Source organism: Engystomops pustulosus, chromosome 6, assembly GCF_040894005.1.
Source record: "Engystomops pustulosus chromosome 6, aEngPut4.maternal, whole genome shotgun sequence".
Lineage (NCBI taxonomy): Eukaryota > Metazoa > Chordata > Amphibia > Anura > Leptodactylidae > Engystomops > Engystomops pustulosus.
This window is the reverse complement of record NC_092416.1, coordinates 132,449,666-132,466,276: the sequence shown is the minus strand read 5'-3', so window position 1 is coordinate 132,466,276 and position 16,611 is coordinate 132,449,666. Positions and strand designations below refer to the sequence as shown.

The 16,611-nt window shown below is 41.4% G+C and overlaps 1 protein-coding gene across 1 annotated transcript in view; it reads left to right on the top strand.

The window, feature by feature from the left end:
* Positions 1–16,611, top strand: part of LOC140064316 (piezo-type mechanosensitive ion channel component 2-like) — an 87,788-nt gene that overhangs the window by 28,181 nt on the left and 42,996 nt on the right. The window contains exons 10-16 of the mRNA XM_072111074.1: positions 4,808–5,021; positions 5,960–6,122; positions 6,205–6,294; positions 10,020–10,143; positions 12,149–12,258; positions 16,064–16,327; positions 16,405–16,510. Coding sequence (XP_071967175.1) covers positions 4,808–5,021; positions 5,960–6,122; positions 6,205–6,294; positions 10,020–10,143; positions 12,149–12,258; positions 16,064–16,327; positions 16,405–16,510 — 1,071 coding nt within the window. The remainder of the gene's footprint in view (positions 1–4,807; positions 5,022–5,959; positions 6,123–6,204; positions 6,295–10,019; positions 10,144–12,148; positions 12,259–16,063; positions 16,328–16,404; positions 16,511–16,611) is intronic.

The following is a 16,611-nucleotide window of genomic DNA, read 5'->3' as shown; positions in this document are numbered from 1 at the left end:
ACCATGCAGCACAGAGATTAAACAAGATATGTACCTGTGTAGCTGCAGCATTCTCAAGGTATGATTGGTTCATAATGCATGAAATCAAATGGTAAATTTCACTCTAAGGTAGTACTGGATAGTTTTCCTTTTTGCTACCCTGCAATGTATTGGCATATGCCTTATTTTATCCAGGCCCTCTGTTTTCCATAGATATTCCACAGATAAATTACAGTCAGACCTCCTGATATTGTGAATTACAATTCTGTCTGTGGACAGTGTTGTATAATACATTGCTGCTAAACTAAAGTAAATAAGTAAGTAAACCGTAATCACCAATTGTTGCTTAATGCTGGCGTTAATACAAAACAATATTTTTATTTTTCACAAATCAATAGCTCTTGATGTAGAACAACTTTGCCTAATATCTTGATATGATATAGTTATGTGCAGCAGCATCTTTGCTATCATTCTCGGTTTATCCTGGCTCTGCAGTAGCTGTGTCTCCTGGTTGTGCTAATTTCGCTTATGATCCCATAGAGTTGTTTGGACTCTGGACTTACAGAAAGAAGGGGCTGCTGCTACCTGAAAACTATGGAGATAGGAAGGGAAGGTCTTGAGGCAGTCCAAGAGATGAATGTCTTATGCTGTATAAGTGCAGAAGTCTCCTGCACAGAATAGTGAGAGTAATGTTCCCCATCAGTCCCTCGATTTAAAGTATGTGATTCTGCAGAACTTTTTCTGTCTCTTTCTTTGCACCTCAAACTGTGTCATTCTATGTCATTGCTCTATGGTTCTCTCCACCATCTTTTGCTCTCTGGTCACTTTCTACACAGGGGGAGCTGTTTACTTTTAGCGTTCACAAAGCACAAACTATAAACTTCATGTAACGGTTTCAGTTCTGGTTTCTATTATTACATAGTCACCATTTACATCCTGTATGTACACTGTGCAGCATTTAGTTGGTTTACTTGTAGGAATCTCACTAGTTTTACTGCTAAATTACCTAATGAGTTAACACAAAGCATCATGGGAAGTGTGGGCCTAAATTTGACTTTGGCTTCAGGGCAGGTACAGAGGGAGATTAGACCCCACCCACTTCACTGCTGCTGATTTCTGACAGGTAGATTCAGAACAGAAATTGCCATGTCTCTGGAAATAAAACAATACAAGCACAATATTGCCATTATTCTGTTTGTTTTTAACAAACAAACAAAGCTGAGCTGGCATCATAAAACATGAGGTCTCAGCTGTAACTGACACCCCAGTGTAACACCCGTGTTTGCTGTGAACTCCGATCATGGGTGTTTAGCATGACTACAGTATTTGACTTCCCTTCAAGGGGTCTTTGGCCCACAATTGCCCCTCCCCCCACCATATTCACTGTCCGCAGGCAGTCACTGTAAGATCCGTCCGTGATGTGATCTTAACCCCTTAACAACTGCCATACGGCTTTATATGTCCTATTTGCACATGCCCCATGCAGAAAGGACTTCTATAAACGTCTTGACAGTGACCAACTTCAAATGGCCATATCTCCTGAACCCTGGCACATAGAAACACAATTGTGTGTGGATGCCTAACAGAGCCAGAGATATCCACCCTTAAAGTTGTACTAAAAAAAAAAAGATTATGTACTGCTTTCTATTCCTGATTGTAACTTCATGAGGTGGCAGTCCGAGGAGGCCAAAGGCTGGCGATGATTAACAGGCTTCATGTGGCAGTCACCGGTGGTTTATGGCACGGGAGGGTTGACCAGGGAAGAAGAAGTGCCTCAGACCGCCCCCTCATGAATAAGCCGGACCATTGTGAGCTTGGTCCAGTGTTCCGGAGCTATGGCCCTGCAGTGTTTTCTATCTTTATCAAATGGTTACGATAACGCTAGCAGTTTAACTGCTAAAATCCATGCACAATTCATATATCATATTAACCCCTCATCGACGTGTGCCTTAATAGAACGGCGAGTCGGGTGCGGGTTACATGAGAGGGCTCATGGGCTGTTCAAAGCTACCGGCGGCTTCAAAAAGATGGCGGCACATGGGATCTATCATCTTGATGACCCCCGTGACATCATTGGGGAGTGGCGATCAGTCGCCATGACAGCCTTGGGTCTTCCGAAGACCCGAGGCTGTCTTGTTTTAACCCATTCATTACAATTTGCACATTTTAATGAAGGAGATGAAAAATACCCATATACTACCATACTGTAATATGGCAGTATATGGTAGGATCAATCAGACAACCTAGGGTTAAAGTATCCTAGGAGGTCTGAAAAATAGTGAAAGTAAAAAAGAATTATAATTAAAAAAAACCCCTAAAAATTCAAATCACCCCCCTTTCCATAGAACTGATATATATATATATATATATATATATATATATATATATATATATACATTAAAAATCATAAACACATTAGGTATCGCCACGTCCGAAAATGCCTGATCTACCAAAACATAATAATGGTTTTTCACTGCGTTTAACTTCGTAATGGAAAATAACGTCCTTTTTTGCCATTTTGAAAAGTATAAAAAATTCTATAAAAAGTGATCAAAAGGCTATACTATACAGTCCTAAAAACTGGTAGCATTGAAAACTTCGTCAAAAGTCGCACAAAATCACACTACTCACAGCTCCATACAACGAAGTATGAAAAAGTTATTAGCGCCAGAATATGTAGTATACAACCTGCCAGCCCCCAGTAGCATATAGCCTCCCAGTCCCCTATAGTATATAGCCTGCCCCCTGTAGTATATAGCTTGCCTGCCCCCAGTAGTATATAGCATGCCAGCCCTTGTAGTAAATAGCCAGTCCCCAGTAGTATATATCCAGCCAGCTCCCTGTAGTATATAGCCTGCCAGTCCCCAGTAGTATACAGCCTGCCAGCCCCCAGTAGTATACAGCTTGCCAGCTCCCAGTAGTATACAGCCTGCCAGCCCCTAGTAGTATACAGCTAGCCAACCCCATGTAGTATACAGCAAGCCCCCAGTAGTATACAGCAAGCCCCCAGTAGTATATAGCCTGCCAGCCCCCAGTAGTATACAGCTTGCCAACCCCCAGTAGTATACAGCCTGCCAGCCCCCAGTAGTATGCAGCCCGCCAGCCCCCAATAGTATACAGCCAGCTCCATATAGTATACAGCAAGCCCCCAGTAATATACAGCCTGCCATCCCCCAGTAGTATGTAGCCTGCCAGCCCCCAGTAGTATACAGCCTTCCAGCCCCAGTAGTATACAGCCTACCAGCCCCCAATAGTATCTAGCCTGCCAGCCCCTGTAATATATAGCCTACCAGCTCCTGTAGTATATAGCCTGCCAGCCCCTGTAGTATATAGCCAGCCCCAAGTAGTATACAACCTGCCAGCCCCCAATAGTATACAGCCTGCCAGCCCTCTAGTAGTATACAGCCAGCTCCATGTAGTATACTGCAAGCCACCAGTAGTATACAGCATGCCAGCCCCCAGTAGTATACAGCTAGCCAACCCCATGTAGTATACAGCCAGCCAGCCCATGTAGTATAAAGCCTGCCAGCCCCCAGTAGTATACAGCCAGCTCCATGTAGTATACAGCAAGCCCCCAGTAGTATACAGCAAGCCCCAAGTAGTATACAGCCTGCCAGCCCCCAGTAGTATACAGCCAGCCCCATGTAGTATACAGCAATCCCCCAGTAGTATACAGCCAGCCCCATGTAGCATACAGCAATCCCCCAGTAGTATACAGCAAGCCCCCAGTAGTATGCAACCTGCAAGCCCCCAGTAGTATACAGCCTGCCAGCCCCCAGTAGTATGTAGCCAGCCCCATGTAGTATACAGCAAGCCCCCAGTAGTATACTGCCTGCCAGCCCCCAGTAGTATGTAACCAGCCCCATGTAGTATACAGCAAGCCCCCAGTAGTATACAACCTGCCAGCCCCCAGTAGTATACAGCAAGTCCCCAGTAGTATACAACCTGCAAGCCCCCAGAAGTATGCAGCCTGCCAGCCCCCAGTAGTATACAGACAGCTCCATGTAGTATACAGCAAGCCCCCAGTAGTATACAGCCTGTCAGCCCCCAGTAGTATGTAGCCAGCCCCATGTAGTATACTGCAAGCCTCCAGTAGTATACAGCCTGCCAGCCCCCAGTAGTATACAGCTTGTCCCCAGTAGTATACAGCCACCAGACCCCTGTAGTATACAGCCTTCCAGCCCCCTTTAGTAGCCAGCCTCCTTAAGTATACAGCCAGCCAACAGGCAGTTTGCCCAGCACATAAAAAAAAACAAATTTTCATACTCAGTCCCAGTTCCCGGCGCAGCTCCCCGATGCTCTGGTCCCCGTGGCTCCTCTTCTTTTTTCTCTTTGCTGTAACAGCCAGCAGCGGCGTCATCACCACATCATAGTGCGTGCCAGAGACGCGTCTCACCAAGCATTGGGGCGTCATAGGCTGAGTATGTAAGTTTTTTTTTTAATTGACTTGTGTAAAAGCTGAGGTGAGGTTTTTCAGCACATTTTTTGTGCTGAAAAACTCGGCTTATAGACGAGTATATACAATACTTATTTAAAAACCTTTAATTGGGCAAATGACAGTCTTATTTTTTCACATTTGTAGTCAATTAAATGGCAAATTTTATTGAAGACAAAAAAATGTAATTAATAACTATACTATCAAGTTAGGGTCTCACATGTCATGAAAAAAACTAAGTACAAATTGTTATGACATGTAAAGCTTTTCCAGAGATTTCATCATTTAAAGAAGTGCATAGCAGAACTTAACCTGGACTTTCATGTACCAATGACCATTGGAGTTACCCTTTTTTTTGTCTGTTGCCGTAACTTCTCCTTTTGTTTATTGCAGGTATAATTTTACCTTCTGTGACGTCTGCAGTGTATTTTTTCATTTTCATGTTTTTGTGCTCCTGGTGGGCATGTAACCGTAGTGTAAGCCTCGTGGTGTTCAGCAGTCTCTGTGTTATGGCAGCTATCTTTAGTGCTGGTCATTTGACAGCTGTCTATCTATATCAGCTCCCTTACTTTCAAGAAGTTATTCCACCTCAGGATTTATATGCCAGGTAGGGTTTCAAATTTTAAAATATTTTAAGTATATATTGTATCAGGTTTATCTTGGGTATATTAAATTGAGTACTTGTTGTTGTTCATTGACATAAACTCCTCTTCCATTGGATGGTATGAAGTTTGATTTATAAACTTTAACTACTTTTTGCTGCTTTTCCAGGGTACCTTGAATTAACTTCTTCATTCTAGTGACATGTTTATACCTCTCAGTTCTGATTGGACTCCATAACTTCATCAGCACTATTAAAAGAAATCTACCATCAAATTCAAGTATGATTAACCATTGACACTTTCCCATAGATCCAGGCAATCTTCTTATTTTTGTAATGGCCTCCTTCCTTCTCAAATCAACATTAAAATTATGCTAATGAGCCAGAAGATTTTTGGGGTTGTTACCAGAGCGACTTCATGCTCCAGCTTCACAGGCTGCACAATGTAACAGCCTGTGAAGCTGCAGCACGGAAGGGCTCTGTTAACGCCCCAATGGCTCTTCTAGCATAATTTTAAAGGTTGATTTTAGAAGGACGAAGGCAATGGGTAACATATAAAACAATATTACCACAGTCACAGTGCTGGGATCTAAGAGTATGTGGCCCTGGTTTATCCATGCTTGATATCGATGGTTGATTTCCTTTAAGCAGGTACCACCTAGTACCTGATCCAAGGGGAATTGAATCAAACTGTGTTGACTTTGTACAATGAAGTGGAAAACTGAATTTTTAGGGGAATATATAATTTTTGTCTAGTTTTTCTGTCTATCTTCATAAAAATGACATGTGTCTGAGTGGCATCAATAATAAATTGTAGCAAGTCATGACCTTTTATCAACAAGAATAGGAAGACTGGGCTCCAATGATTTCGATACAATGCATTTCATATTGCTATATGACATCTCCAACTAAGTTGTACAAACTTATCCATTCTGTATTGCTAGGCTTTTTGGAATGACAGCCATTATCAGGACCAATCAGACAGAATTATGGGTGATCCAACTTCACCAAGATCTGCACTGGCCAGTTTTCAGTAACCCTTTTTTGCTACTGGTTCTATATTATACATTGGTCATGTTGGTACAGCAGTGGGCTAAACTTCCAATGGTATGTCACAAAATGTTCCTGGTGCTGTACATTATTGATGTTACATTGAAGAGGTCTCTAATTCTGTTATAATATATATAAGGAGGAACCTACTATAAAAAGAGAAGACAGTATTAAAGATGATCACCATATGGATGGCATGCTTTGGACCTCAAATGCTGAGCTCATACAAGTAAGTGTTTTCATTTAATTGTATGATATATTAAAGGGGTATTCCCACAAAGAAGAGATTCTTAAATAAACTTATGATAACATTCATAGAGCATTTCAATCAGTCCTTGTGTATACAATTTAGTTGCCCCTTGATCTGATCATAAATCTTCTGACTATGGTCAAATTCTTCTCATAAATAGCTTCACTTGTCTGCTCACTGCAGTGATCTCCGCCTCCTGCCACACCCACATTAAAAGACCAGCTCAGACAGGCAGTTTCTGCCAGCAAGCAGCAGTGTGCAGAGACTTACTCTACTAGCTACAGACAAGATAAGGTCTTTATCCAGGGGAGCGAAATGGAAGCATATGAACCCATTGGTCACTAAAAAGTAACTTTTATTAATATTTATTTAAAAGATGGATAAGGCTTCATCCAATGTTGTGTTTTAAAATTTTGCAGAAGGCAGAGGACAGCAGCTTTTACCGTGATCAGAACTATCCGCATTATTAGCCCCGATCCCCCTGAGGGCGCCACGGCATGTGGCGAAACATGTCGCGGGGGGGTGGGGGATAGTTTGTTAGGTTTTAATTCAAAGACGGAGGACAGCAAGGCAACCCAGGGTGGAATACATATAGATATAAACATAGCTAGCTAGCTACTGGTATTGCCGCAGTATTGAATATCTAGATTACTAGACAGAGGATTTATATTGGCATGATATACAAAGCACCGTGGGGTTGATACTCTAGTAACACTGGAGGGCGAGATTTGTGATCCCAAGGCAGTATATCGGGACATCAGTTCATGCTCAGCCCTGATAGTCCACACATAAGTGGGTTGTAGTACCTAGTGTGAATTGAATCAATAAATAAATATGGATCCCTTCTACAGTGTAAAATACAGTTATGGTGCCGGATTCCTATATTCGGTGACTAAGTACACTGCCGGTTCCCTGTATCTATCGGGAGATGATGTATACTGCTCGATAGTTCTAATCACCCCATTATGGTAAAAGCTGCTGTCCTTTGCCTTCTGCAAAATTTTAAAACACAACATTGGATGAAGCCTTATCCATCTTTTAACCCCTTCCCGACGCACGCCGTACTAGTACGGCGCGCGCCGGGTCCCTGTGCATGGAGAGGCCTCGCGGGCCGAGCCCTCTACATAGCCGGTAAGTTTTTGCTGCATATTGCAGCAAAGGCTTACCGGTAACACCCGCGATCGGTGCTAGCACCGATCGCGGGTGTTTTCACCTCGATCGCCGCCGGCAATGCTGTCGGCGGCTTCAAAGAGATGGCGCCGTATGGGCGCCGCCTTCTTGTCGTGGATCGCTGCTTCCCGATGACGTCACGGGGAGCGTCGATCCGTCGCCATGGTAACCTCGGGTGTTCCGAATACCCGAGGCTACTTCGTTTTAACCCATGCATTACAATGTGCTAATTGCACATTGTAATGCATGGGGAGTAAAATCCACATATACTGCCATACTGTAGTATGGCAGTATATGATAGGATCGATCAGACTACCTAGGGTTAGAGTACCCTTGGGAGTCTGAAAAATAGTAAAAGTAAAAATAAAAAAAAGTTAAAAAAAAAAATTATAATAAAAAAAACTAAAAATTCTAATCACCCCCCTTTCCCTAGAACTGATATAAAAATAAATAAACAGTAAAAATCATAAACACATTAGGTATCGCCGCGTCCGAAAATGCCCGATCTATCAAAATATGATAATGTTTTTTCACTATGTTTAACCCCGTAACGGAAAATAGCGTCCAAAGTCGAAAATGGCATTTTTTTGCCATTTTGAAAAATATAAAAAAATTAATAAAAAGTGATCAAAAGGTCGCACAGACCCAAAAATTATAGTAATTAAACCGCAATCAAAATTCGCAAAAAATGACACTATCCACAGCTCCGTACACCAAAGTATGAAAAAGTTATTGGCCCCAGAAGATGGCAAAATAAAAAAAAAATATTTTGTACAGGAGGTTTTAATTTTTTTAAATGTATGAAAACATTATAAAACCTATGCAAATTTGGTATGCACGTGATCATACCGACCCAAAGAATAAAGTAGACATGTCATTTGGGATGCAGAGTGAAAGCTGTAAAATCCAAGCCCACAAGAAAACGTCACAAATGTGGTTTTTCACCATTTTCACTGCATTTTGAATTTTTTTCCCGCTTCCCAGTACACACCATAGAATATTAAATACCGTCACTATGAAGTGCAATTTGTTACGCAGAAAATAAGCCATAACACAGCTCTTTATGTGGAAAAATAAAAAAGTTATAGATTTTTGAAGTTGGTGAGTGAAAAATGGAAGTGAAAAAATTAAAAAAGGCCAAGTCGTTAAGGGGTTAAATAAATATTGTAGGTGAGTTAGCAGAGCTTACAATTTATACCCATCTCATGGATCTCATCATCTCTATCTGAACTGTCTTTCTCTTTCTATGTGTCAGATACAAGTAGAATGTTTGGAAGCTAAATAAAAGTGTAGATAAACCCTGCACTTTGACAATCTAAGCACATTAACAGCACACAGCACACTCTGGAATTTTACAATGAACATCACTGAGTTATAAGAGCTAAAACTGCAATAAAACTGAAACTGAGTAAAATTGTAAAGTAAAGTGGTTAAAATTGATCATCTTTATTGTGTAAACATCACTAGGGGATTAAAATTTGAGAACATTCTTTTATGGGAAAACCCCTTTAACGGTAAGAAATAAAATGTTTAGAACCTAGCGCATTGTGTTTTTAAAGTGAATGTAAAATCAATACACGTAATCCTGACTTAAGGACACCCAACTTACAGACAACCCCTAGTTACAGACAGACCTCTCTGTCCCCAGCAACCTCTGGTAAAGCTCTCTGGATGCTTTACTTTAGTCTCAGGCTGCAATGATCAGCTGTCAGGTCTTTGTAATGATCCTTGTTCCCATGACAGCACAATTTTGAAAATCCAAATCGAATACACTTATAAAATATATCTGTTCTGACTTACATACAAATTCAACTTAAAAAGAAAAACTTAAAGAACTTGTCTTATAAACCAACAGGGACTGTCTATATCTTTTTTTATTATTATGTAAAGCAGCAAGATAAAGGAAAATGTTACCTTTTTAAAATTCTTTCTGTAGATTTTTTTAATTCTGATGGGACATACACCTTGCTTGAGTTGTGACTCTTAGTGTTCAGAAATATGCTTTATAGTAGCTGCATGCACAATAGACACGATAGTTTGGAGAGGTTCATTGTTGTATATGGTTTTCTTGATATGCCGTGTGACTTGTAAAGATCTGAAGACGTGTTTCTTTTCCTTTTTTTTTGTCCAATTTCTGGTGTTTTATGCTTTGTTCATTACCTTAAGGTAGTCGACAAAGGAACATAATTTCCTAAACCCTTCTCTTCACAGCCAGTTGAGCTTAGAGGAGGCGATGGTCAGTGATTTTACTGGTCCATCTCAAATTAAATATTCCTGCTCTATGACTCTATAGACTGCCTATACACATTCTTTTCTCTATTATCTAAGGCTGACATTTTACCAGTCAAACTTTTTTTCTGTGGACCAATCTGCATTGTAACCTATATCGCCCTTCCACGCACTTTGTGTCTGGATCTGTCCACTACATCTGAATACTATGCTGAGAGCTGAGAAAAGTAGAACTTTAAAGACTTTTTGAGCCTTACATTTTGATTTTGGTAGATGGTAATGATCAGTTTTACCCCTATTTTTAGCCTGAATATCTGATGCACAACGGCTGGCAAGAATTACCACTGCTGAAGTGTGAAGTACAACAAGCACATACTGATTTCTCTGTGCCTATTTACCTTGCAGATGAGGAGAAAACAGCAGAGTCAGGTCAGTCTTTTAGTTAATTCTCGGACTAATACCTGGTATTTACTAAGAAATAGATGTCCCTGATGCTGCACCAAGCAAGGAGAATATTGGGGGTCATTTACTAAGGGCCCGATTCGTGTTTTCCCGACGTGTTACCCGAATATTTCCGATTTGCGCCGATTTCCCCTGTATTGCCCCGGGATTTTGGCGCACGCGATCGGATTGTGTCGCATCGGCGCCGGCATGCACGCGACGGAAATGGGGGGGGGGCGTGGCCGAGCGAAAACCCGACGGATTCGGAAAAGCCGCCGCATTTTAAAAAAGAAATGTGTCGCTTGGGACGCGCTTACCTTCACATGGTCCAGCCCGGTGAACTCCAGCGCGTTCAGATGCTTTTCAGCGCAGCAGCGCCACCTGGTGGATGGCGGAGGAACTACCTTGATGAATCCCGGCCGGACCCGAATCCAGCGCAGAGAACGCGCCGCTGGATCGCGATCGGACCCGGTAAGTAAATCTGCCCCATTGAGTACATAGGCCTTGGGACACATTACTCAAAAGTGTCTAAAAGGAAAACAACTCAAAGTTAAGCGCAGTTCACACGATGGTTCAAACCTTTGTTCCTTACCTCCGTTAAAGTATCAATTAAAAATACCATTGAAGTCAATGAAAATTTTATGTCATCAGTTATGTTCAGTTAGGCTTTTTTTGATGGAAAAAATTACAGTGGCTGCATTTTTTCCTATGATAAAACGCATGGATAATGGATGTTAGAATTTTTATATTGAAATCAGTTGAAGACAGAAAGTTAGAAATAGGTTCAGTTTTGTCCTTTTTTTTAAGAACAGTTTTAATTTTTTTTGACAACCAATAAAGATTTACATACATTTACATACATATATTTTCGCGGCAAGGGATTCCAAAATATCTGCGATGCACAATGTTCAGATTAGTGGAATAAAGTGACATTGTATTTCTGCTAATTCACTATATTGTTAGATCTTATTTCCATACATTTTCAGAGGTGTGACTGATAAGAGCAAACAAAAGTTCAGTTTTTACTATCAGTTATTACATCAGTTTTTTTTTTTAAAACAGAGATTGATAGATTTAGATATAGTTAATCTATACATACATATAGATAGATAGATGTATTATAGATAAATGTGAGATAGACAGATGTCATAATAAATATTAAAATGGACAGTATCTGACATGAAATTAGTTATCTTTAGTTTATTTTAGTTTATTTATCAACCCTTTTTTATTTTAAGGGAGAAAAACATTGGATACTGACTGCAGTGTAAACATAGCCACATTTTCGTGTCTGAATATTTAGCATTCAAGTGCCCAAATGCTAAATATGATGTACGGTACAGGCAGTCCCCTACTTAAGGACACCCGACTTACAGATGACCCATAGTTAAAGACAGACCCCTCTGCCCACTGTAATCTCTGGTAAAGCTCTCTGGATGCTTTACTATAGTCCCATACTGCAATGATCAGCTGTAAGGTGTCTGTAATTAAGCTTTATTGATAATCCTTGGTCCAATTACAGCAAAAAATTTTGAAACTCCGATTGTCACTGGGGCAAAAAATTTTTTTGTCTGGATCTACCATTATCAAATATACAGTTCCGACTTACATACAAATTCAACTTAAGAACAAACCTACGGACCCTATGTTGTATGTAACCTGGGGCCTGCCTGTAGTTAAATACTTTCTTGTCTCATGATGTATGTTGTGACTGTACACGATTGTTTATGCATTATGGTATATGATTTATTTTGTTTTTAATATAAAAATGTTTTATAAACATATATGGTACTGTATTTATAGAAAAAGGCTGTCCAGTCTAATTTTGCAAACCCTATTAGATTATATTTTGTGGTGCTAGTTGTAAAAATATCTTTAACTATCTAAAACCCATTTCAGAACATTTATTTTACCTTACCAGATATTTCATTTTCACTGGTTCTGTTAACAAACATTTTTTTAGAGAAAATGTTTTGTGTTTCATGTTACTCAGAGAAGGAGGACGCAGAGGAGACACATCCAGAGTCAAAGCCTGGTGGTATGGCAGTCCTTGGACAATTCATCATGAGGCAGAGTTATGTCAGTGCCCTGATTGTCATGATGGTAAGATGGTGGATCATACTAGAAGGGATTTTGAGTTCAAGACGTAGATATAATTGGTAAATGATCATTTCTGGCAGTGGCGTAACTAGAGTTTACTGGGCTCCGGGGCAAAAGTCCTAAAGCGGCCCCCTCCCCACTAACCATAACCACCACCATTACTGCTACACATTTGTCCTTTGTAAGTGCTGATGAAATACAGAAGGGCATTTTTATTGTACAAAGGTGGGTAATATTCTTATTACCCTTTTTTCTTCCTCCACACAATAAAAATGTCCATATAAGTGCTGATGTAGGTAAAGCATTGTAGCATATAATCGGCAAAAAGCCGTGTACATGCAAAAACTGGGTGCTTGTTGCCGATCGCATGCGTTTCCCTGTAAATATATATGCGATGGGGCTAAGCCCAGCACTGGGTGTTTGCATTGCGTTTGTACACAATGCAAATGCCACATGTGAATGCACCCTCAACATTCTGATAACAGTACTTCCACTCACACTCACAGGGGGAGATACTTCAAGATGCCTAAGAGTAAGAATGTGTTTAGTTGCCCATGGCAACCAATTACAGCTCTCCTTTAAGATATTCATGAGCACTGGTAAAATGAAAGCTGAGCTGTAATTGGTTGCCATGGGCAAATAAGCACATTCTTTCTATTAGGCAGCTTGATAAATTTAAGAGACGTCATCGCCTCCTACTGCTTTGGCTCAGTAGTGGATCATCGTACTAATTGCACGGTGCTCCACCACAGTCATCTGACCAACGCGGCTGCCATCTGCACATGCGCTGCACTGATACAGGAAGACAGTGCAGCGCACAGGCAAATACTCCTACATTTATCTGTGGCAGCCGCTTTCCCGGCCGCAGTTGCAGTCGTAGGGAAAATCAATGTTTTACTGGGAAGTTGTATTTGCTTTGTGTTGCAGATGCATTAAGAAGAAACACATATCATTGGGGGAGATTTATTAAGTGTTGTTGATTAGACCAGTGCGGAGTTAGACTTTGCACTCTAATTCTGTGCCAGATAAATCTTTCATCTACGAGGAGCTGCGCGGCCTCGTCCATGTACCCAGCGTTCTGCGCATGGTCAGAACGCAGGCCTGCGGCTGAGCAGCCATAGCTCCGGGGTCGGAGCTTCTGTGCATGCGCAGAACGCTGGGTACTTGTAGCTGCGCGTCGAAGATGAAATGTCCGGCTACTCCACAACCCAGTAGCCGCTTAAGAAAATTTACATATCAGCGCTACAAAGTTTTCTAAAAGATAGCCGGGATGTGAGGATAAGCTTTAAAAAGGGCTATCCTCACGTCCCATTCATCCACCTACCACCTGTTCTACCTATATAGGTAGAATCGTGGTGGTAGGTTCCCTTTAAGCATGGTTAAGAGCATGGTTGCGCTTGAAATGTGTGGGTGGTATGATGTTACCTGTACCTGTGCTGGATATGTTGTATGGATTGATTGGAATTTTTCAAATAAAGTCTGAAGACAAAACTTTTTAAATAACTGGAGCGTCTTGGTGCTGGATCACTCTGGTCAGGGGAGCACTGCTTACTCTGGTCAGGGGAGGGATCTACAGAACAATCTGCAACAGAAACTGCCCCCAAAATACATGTGAGCTGGACCTATTTTTGCTAAATATTTGTGTCGATTAGGGACAGAAGTAGAATTTATGGGGTCCATAGCCTAATTTTGCAGGGGCCCCCCAAACTGTACATTTGTGGTGCAAATAAACTGACCACCACAATTTACAGTCACACCTTCATCAAAATTAATTTATTACTGTAACCCCATCCCCTTGGTGGCCCCCAAATAATATAACACCCCCTTTCCTTCAGCAAATGGTATTGTTTCTATCAATTTGCCAATTTACACTCTGTGTATCAATTGTATTTTAGTTCTGATTGCTGTCATTCATCAATCAGTGCATGATCATGTGATGTCACACAGGTGCAGGACTCATTAGTATCACAGAGAGTAATCAGAGCTCTGTGTTATAATGATCTGTGCACCTGTGTGACATCACATGACCATGGACCAACATCTAGTCACAGGAAGTAAACAATGAAGCTTCCTATAGGATGACGGCAAGCAGAGATGTAGAAATCGTGAGGAAATGATGCAGAAAGTATTTTGAAAAATTGTATAACTTTTAAAATATAAAGATTAAAGGGGCTATTTTTTTTATCAGGGGTATGGAGGGTTGTAAAAACAAGAATGCAGTTGTACTTATCTCCCTCCAGTTCTCTGGTCCAGGACTGTGCCATTTCTGTATGTATACAGAGCTACATTGGTGACATCATGACTACAGCATGCACTAGCTCCAAGTCCTGGCTATAATAATAGTAATTCTTTATTTATATAATGCACGCAGATTATGAAACGCTTCACAGAGCATGTCAAATTGGTCCCTGTCCCCATGGGGCTCACAATCTAAACAACCTACCAGTTTGTTTTAGAGTATGGGAGGAAACCAGAGTACCCAGAGGAAACATACAAACTCTTTGCAGATGTTGACCTGAGTGGGACTTGAACCCAGGACCCCAGTGCAGCAAGGCAGAAGTGCTACCCACTCAGCCACCATGCTTGTAAGCGTATACAAGCCGCAGGCAGAGACTAGAGTGGGTGCGTGCTGTGGTCTTAATGTCACCTCTGCATTTCTGTACTTATAAAAAATCATCTATAATAGTGTCCTTGAGGCCATGTTTACGTGCTGTGGTTTAATTGTGTTTTGAAACACAATTAAAAATGCAGTAAGGATGATCTTGGCCCAATGGCATTATGCCTTTACACTGAAACACTTGCGATCAGGAACAAGCAACATGTAAACAGGACAAGACACGTGATCCTTGCTCCTCATTGCAAGTGTTTCAGTGTGATGCTCCCTGCTTCCTTTCAATTGTATTTCAAAATGCAATTCAACCACAGCATGTAGACATGGCCTCAACAAGTCTATAATGGAGGATTCTTTCTTATTCCATGGGGATAGCTGACTGGGGATGCGGGAAATGGGGGACACAGCACACAATTAAGCTGCTGGGGACATACCTTGGGGGACAGAGGCCAGGGGTCCCACATTTATCTTCCAGTTCATACTTTCATGCCTGAATGTGTGGTTTCTCCCCATCATCTTTCCTCTTCTTGCTATCTCCCATTACCAGTGGCAAAACTTGAAGCTGATGGGCCCCAGTCTGTGCCAGGGCCCGACTATAATGTATGCTTTATAGTACTAATCTTATCATATGGGAAAGTGAGACCTTATGGGCCCCCAAAGACTCTCGGGTCCTGTTGCGCCCGCACCCTTTGCACCCCCTCAAGTTACACCCCTGCCCACTACTCTGACAACCACACATGTCTCTGGCAGCATTTCAGGAGGGAGGGGGATGATCTAACAGTTTGCAGCCGGTCATCGATAACTGTACAAGAAGCCGCTGTCTGTGTGCAGTGAAGTCTCAGCACTGCTCCAGAGAGAGCTGCTTCCCATGCAGCATGTGATGCATGGGCTCTGCTAGATCTCAGTCCTAAGCCCTGCATGCAGCCAGACATTTTCACTTGTATCTTCTGCAAGTCCGCCTCTTCATCACTGCTGTCAACTCACTCTGAGTCTGAAAGACATAGGAAGAGTTGACAGCCTAGTGGCCTGTCTGGGCCCCTATCTGTGCGGGGCCGGTAGCAGCTGCTATGGTGGCACTTTGGCACTATGATGAATCTTTTATCTGGAGTAGTTTAGATAATATATAATAAATTAAAGGGTTAGTTTTCCTTTGTTCATCTATTTTACTCAGTCACTGTATTTACCTTTCCTACCTAGGTTTGGAGCATCACACACAACAGCTGGCTGACATTTGTCTTATTAATATGGTCATGTATAATCTGGATGACCCGGGACCGACGTCGATACGCCATGCTAAGTGCACCATTTTTAGCTTCTTATGCAAACATTTTAGTGGTTCAAAATTTTTTTGTTGGTCTCAATATTACCCAAGAAGAGCTGTTCCCTGGAATACCAACAGCTGTCCTTATCGACTTTGACTTGAAGCCATATGCTATGCCAAGTACGCATCTTGGATTAAAGGTGAGGCAAACAATTTATCCTTTTGATTGTGTTCTATGAATACAATGACATATGGTTAACCACATTTTTTTCTTCAGATATTCTATGCCTTTGTGTTCTGGACTTTGTTAAGACAGAATCTAAAGGAGAGACAACAGGACGAAGAAAAGGAATCACTAAAAGAGGTTCTAGTGGAGGAAAGTGGTTAGTAGGCAACAGTATTCATCTGACAGTGTTCTATATTATAATGTCATGCTTAAAATAATATTGGTCAGCCAGGCAAAGACCTGTCTTACATAAAATGA